The sequence below is a fragment of the Nomascus leucogenys genome, chromosome 6, assembly GCF_006542625.1.
Source record: "Nomascus leucogenys isolate Asia chromosome 6, Asia_NLE_v1, whole genome shotgun sequence".
Taxonomy (NCBI): Eukaryota; Metazoa; Chordata; class Mammalia; order Primates; family Hylobatidae; genus Nomascus; species Nomascus leucogenys.
In genome coordinates, this window is record NC_044386.1 from 102006145 (window position 1) to 102012045 (window position 5901).

The 5901-nt window shown below is 37.4% G+C and overlaps 1 protein-coding gene across 1 annotated transcript; it reads left to right on the forward strand.

The window, feature by feature from the left end:
• Window positions 1–632: 632 nt before the first annotated feature.
• LOC100580951 (stabilizer of axonemal microtubules 2-like) lies at window positions 633–5526 on the forward strand. The gene is made up of 3 exons (XM_012507104.2): window positions 633–701; window positions 4236–4275; window positions 4580–5526. Exons 1-3 carry the CDS (start codon window positions 633–635, stop codon window positions 5524–5526), a joined length of 1056 nt encoding a protein of 351 aa, XP_012362558.2.
• Window positions 5527–5901: the final 375 nt, after the last annotated feature.

Below are 5901 nucleotides of genomic sequence, written 5' to 3' on the forward strand. Positions count from 1 at the left end.
GAAAGTCGGAAAGATTATGTCCCCAGCATAACAATAAGAAAAAGCCAGATAGTCTACAAAATCATAAATGTGTATGAATCCTTTAGAAACCTGAGATCACAGGTTAACCAATTAGCCTGACATTAAGGAAAAACAACTTCCACCCAGTTGAGACAGGAGGCAAGCACTGTTTCACCCAAAGCAGGGCGTGGAATGAAGACTAGCTGTTACAAAAATGGATAAAATAATTCATTTACATCTTTAGTTGCTAAAGACTTGAGTGTGAACTACTTTGAGAGTATAGAAGCTCTGAGAACTTCAGACACTGAAGGGGGAGTTCAGAACCACTCAAAGACTCTTCCCTATGGATGTTCACTCTGTGATCATCAGAAAGATTGGGAGAAAGGGTGGAGGCCACAGAAAGTTTCCTTCGTAGTGCAGGCATGGAGAAAAGAATGGTTGTTGTTGCAAAAGAAAAAAAAAAAGCAGGAAGCTCCATTTGAATGACTCTAACCTACAGAAAAAAAGCATTAATCCACTGCAGGAGAGGCATCACTCTGACAACCCCAATGAATGGGTGAAGATGTATTTTACCTTGAGGAAAGATAAAGGAAAAACAACAACAAGAAGCAAAATAAAACCAAACCTTGAACATGAAGAAAGAACAGGAAACCGTCTTGGGATCAACTATTAGAGACCTACTACATCAAGTGAAGGAGCAGGTGCACTGAGAGAGCCCTGCTTCTGAGACCCAGGGGCACAGGGACTGCCTAAGACTGAAGCTGAACCAGAACAACAGAGAAACCACCACACACTCACCTTGCATTTCCCAAACACAAAATTCTAAATGTGTATGCCCTTAACACTTGAGCTTCAAATACGCAAAACATAAATTTATAGTACTAACATAAGAAATGTAAAAACATGCATTTTTAGTTGGAGACTTCAACACTCTCTTTAAGTAATCTATAGAACATAGACAAGAAATGAATAAGGATATAAAGACCTGAACAACACTATCAACAATGTTGTCCAAATTGACATTTGCAAAGCACTTCTGTCAACAATAACAGAATACACATTCTTTTCAAGTGCACATGAAACGTTCATTCAGATAAACTATATTTGGAGCCATAAAACAAACCTTAACAAATATAAAAGAATTGAAATCATGCAATGTGTGTTTTTGATCATAACAGAATTGAATTAAACATCAATAATAGAAAAAAAGTGGAAAAATCCCCAAATATTTGGAAATTACGCAGCAAATTTCTAAATAACGAATGGTTTTAAGCAAAAGTAAAAGAAATTAGAAAATATTTTGAATTTAATGAAGACATAGTATACCAAAATCTGAGAGATGCATCTAAAGCAATGCTTTGAGGAAAATTTATAGCATTTAAGGTTCATATTAGAAAAGAAAGTCTTAAATCAATAGTCTAAACCTCCATTGTATGAAACTAGAAAAATAAGAGCAAATTAAATCCAAAGCCAAGTAGAAGGAAATAAATGAGGATAACAGCAGCAATCAATAAATTTGAAAACAGAAAAACAATAGAGAAAAACAATGAAACCAAAAATTGGTTCTATTAAAAGATAATAAAGTTAATAAACCAAAAGAGAGAAGACACCAATTACAAATATCAAGAATGAAAGAGAATAGCACTACACACCTTATAGATGTTTATTTTACATTGTGGCCTCTTCTTTTTTCTTTTTCTTATTTTCGACAATTTTATCAGGTTGCCATTCATTCCATGTTTGCTTCAAGAAGGAAGACATTAATATTTAGGAGGTAATATCAACAGTATTTGAAAACCACTTGGAAAGGAGAGAAGGTAATGAGGAAGAGAAAGTCAATTAAACAGAACCTTAGCCTGAGATGCCAAATTCATAATAGAAACTTTGTTGATGTGTTATTTTCTGGGGAACGTGAGTCTGAGTGAGATAATTAATTGGGGCATGCTAAGTTTTCATTTATCTGAGGGACATCCAAATAAAGATGTCTAGTAGGCGGATAAATATGTGGGTTGGTGTTTGAAGGGAGGTCTGAAGTAGGGATTCAAGTTTGGGAGTCACCATCTTACAGGTAGTATTAAAATCATGGAAGTAGATTGGTGATACATAGATTGAAAAAGCTGAGGCCGAGGATGATGTCCCCTGACTTTCTAAAAGTAGTTTCCAATTCCTTGGTACCACAAGACACCACAGGGAGCAGTCCCAAGTACCAGGAAAAAGAACTAGCATAAGCAACTCAAGACTTTTGTCCTCAAAGAAGAACCTAGAACAACTCACTATATTAAAATGGGGTTGGAGCTGTGTATACAAATAGTGGGTAAGTGCATGCAGGCACTTCTTGGACTTAAATCTGTTCAGAAGAGAATAAACTTTCTAACCAGATTTTAGTGGCTAGACATAAAAAGTGGGCTGAGGAAACATCTAACAAGGGCAATAGTGGAGCTGCCACATAACCAAACTGTACTGTTAGACATGGACAGCATTGTTTCTTTTCTTGTTTGTTTTTTCCATAAGTATCATAAAACACTAAAAACAGATGATAAAGATTATGATGTTTTAAAGATACTGCTAGAATGTTATTAATAAATATTCCAGAACAGATAATAAATATTCCAGGCATATGAGCATAGGCATATTTATAAGGAGAAAATCAATTTTCCGCAATTATGTAGAACTTACATTCATACTATTGTATGCTATCACATCCATCTCTCAGTGTCCAAATTCTTGCTTCCATTTTGAAAACCAAAGCTGGTTTGGTGAGGGAGAAATATTCTCTTCTGTTTGCTCTCTTATAATTAAAATCTTTTTTCTCTTATTTGGCAGCAAGAATTCTCCCTATATGATTGTGTGGAACTATAAACCTTCAATAACATCTGTGATTCCTTTTAGTTAGTGAAAAATAGTGTTAAACTTTTATACTGTAGTTTGCAAAGAAGAGAGATTCCCTCGTGGCACCTCAAGAAAAAAAAAAAAGACTCTGGTAAAGCTTCATGTGAACTGAAAATGGAAAGCTATCAGGTGCCCAGGGAGCTTGAAGGAAGAGCTTTTCCCTTCATCTCTGCAATGAGCTACATGATTTCTCTCACAGCATCTTCACTTCCCTTCACTCATCTGCTCTGATTGCCACTTTACTCACTGGCCGCCTCTGCCTAGTTATCATTTCTGTTTCTTTACAGGTCTGTTTTGAATGTAACTTCAGCTTTCCATAGCTCTTCAGCTCTACCTCCTGGCATCCTTTTCAATTCTCCCATTTCTGTCTCACTCATTATTTTCAATTTTAGGTTTACAAGAATAACAATGCTTGATCTAGCTCATCTTTTCTGTCAGTTTGTCTTAAAGGTCTCTGCTAGCCTAAAGGTCACGTATTCTTGAGTCAGGTAGACTCTCTCATCCAGACATCAGTAACGTAATCATTTAGTCCAAAACTTGGCCATTTTGGCAGAAATGGATATGCATTTTTTCTCTTCGAAGAAGATATCCACGTAATAAGTTTTCAAGGTTTGACCTTTCCTGTAAATATTGCATAGACTTTAGTCCAGATTTTAGTACATTATCTTGCGTAATAAATTTCTATCTTTTATAAATTAACTTTTGGCATTTAGAAATGCATATTTTGGGGTGAAGTCAATTCTATGGTATTTCCTAGCTTACTATCTTCCTCATGGAGAAATAGAAAACACAAATAATCGTTAGTTGAAATATAAACATTTCAGTTTTAGTGAAGTGTACCATTACCAACTTGTAATGGTTTTACAAGTCATCATTCTGTATACACCAGCGTGACCCAAAATGCTCCACAGTCTAGGTAAACTGCAGGATGTAGGCTTAAGGTTATTTAACTTCCAAACCCCAGGTCTCTGCTCTGATGGTCACTTAAAATTCTACAATTTCAAACACTTCTGAAGGCATTCAGTTAAGGCCTCTGGCCTCTAGATGGCCCTCTATCTTTTGGGAATGCCTTAAAGTCCATTTCATGAGGGAAAGTTGAAGCCAGTGATCTTTCTGGGATAGCACAAGTTACCCTGTATCTTTGCTCAAGGAGTGCTTTCTGTAGGCTTCCTAGAGTATACCAGAATTAAAATTTGCTCTCCTTTCATGAGTCTCTCCAAAGCAAGGAATAATACCTGTATTACTATTGCCCACACGTGAGGGCACTTGATTTTATTTCAAGCCCTGGATTTTAGACGTACCTTAGCATTTTGTGAGCTGTAATTAAAATCCCAACCTCTTCCTAGGAATACAACCATAATCTCCTAAACTCTGTCCTCACCTACAACACAGTCCTTTTGGATTTCAAGAACTATCCACAATCAGGCTCAGATGTGCTTTTCCTTTGTTATGTAATCAGATGAATCTGAAAGTGGAAAGTTATATGTATTAAAGTGAGATGGGTAGAGGAAGGTGGAAATGAAGAAAAAGAACACATCTGAAAGGAATCAGAGAAACTGTATTCTGATACTATTGTTTAGATTTCTAAAGGAAATGGAAAGATGTTTGGCAATGAGAGAAGTCAGTTATGATTTTTAGAAGATGGTTGTTTTCTTCAGCATTTAAAACTTTTTGCTTTGTTTTAATTTTCAAGACGATTACAGAGCTTGGGACCTTCATAAAAGTGAACTTTATAAGCCAGAACAAACTTACCACCCCCCTACTGTGAAATTTGGAAATTCAACTACATTTCAGGATGACTTTGTTCCTCAGGAGATAAAGCCTAGGCAAAGCTTTAAACCCTCCTCTGTGGTCAAACGTTCTACAGCCCCTTTTAATGGTATTACAAGTCATCGCCTTGATTATATACCTCATCAGCTTGAACTCAAGTTTGAAAGGCCAAAAGAAGTTTACAAACCAACTGACCAACGCTTTGAGGATCTCACAACTCACCGGTATGACTTTCAGGGTCTTACTGGTGAAACTGCAAAAATCTGCAGACCTGTACACACCAGAGTGACCCAGAATGCTCGGTTTGAAGGAAGCACTGAATTCCGTGAAAGTTTTCAACCATGGGAAATCCCACCACCTGAGGTCAAGAAAGTACCAGAGTATGTGCCTCCTAAAGGGAGCATGCTGTTAAACAGCACAAGCCATCTTGACTATGTTCCGTATCAGGCCAACCGTGTTGTTCCCATCAGGCCAGTTTCTCGTAGAAGAAGTAACAGTTTTCCTTTCCAAGGAAAAAGCACCATGAAAGAAGATTTTCCAGCATGGGAAAGTTGTCGTCAAGGACTTATTAAGAAGCAGCAGCAGATTCCCAACCCATCTGGAAAATTTGATGGTTTGAGCACTTTCAGATCTCACTATGTGCAACATGAATTGATTCCAACAGAGAGTTGCAAACCTTTAAATATTGCTTTTAAGAGTTCTGTTCCATTTGATGATGTAACTGTGTACTCTGTAGAGTACACACCGAAAAAACAGGAAATTTGCCCAGCTAGCTATCCCTTTCCTCCAGGTTATATTTTTGAAAATACAAATTCCCAAGTTCATAAATTCTTCTGCAAGATTACTCCCACAGTGAAGGCCTTCTAATAACCAAATTGTGCTTAACAGGAAGCTACTAGCAAGTTGTTGGTTTTCCAAGAGAAAACTCAATATTTTTAGTGAAAAAAATTTATGATATAATAAATCTTTTTCTTTTTTTTTTTTGAGAGGGAGTCTCGCTCTCTTGCCCAGGCTGGAGTGCAGTGGTGCAATCTCAGCTCACTGCAAGCTCTGCCTCCTGGGTTCACACCATTCTCCTGCCTCAGCCTCCTGAGTAGCTGGGACTACAGGTGCCCGCCACCACACACGGTCAATTTTTTGTATTTTTAGTAGAGATGGGGTTTCACCGCATTAGCCAGGATGGTCTCAGTCTCCTGACCTCGTGATCCACCTGCCTCGGCCTCCCAAAGTGCTGGAATTACA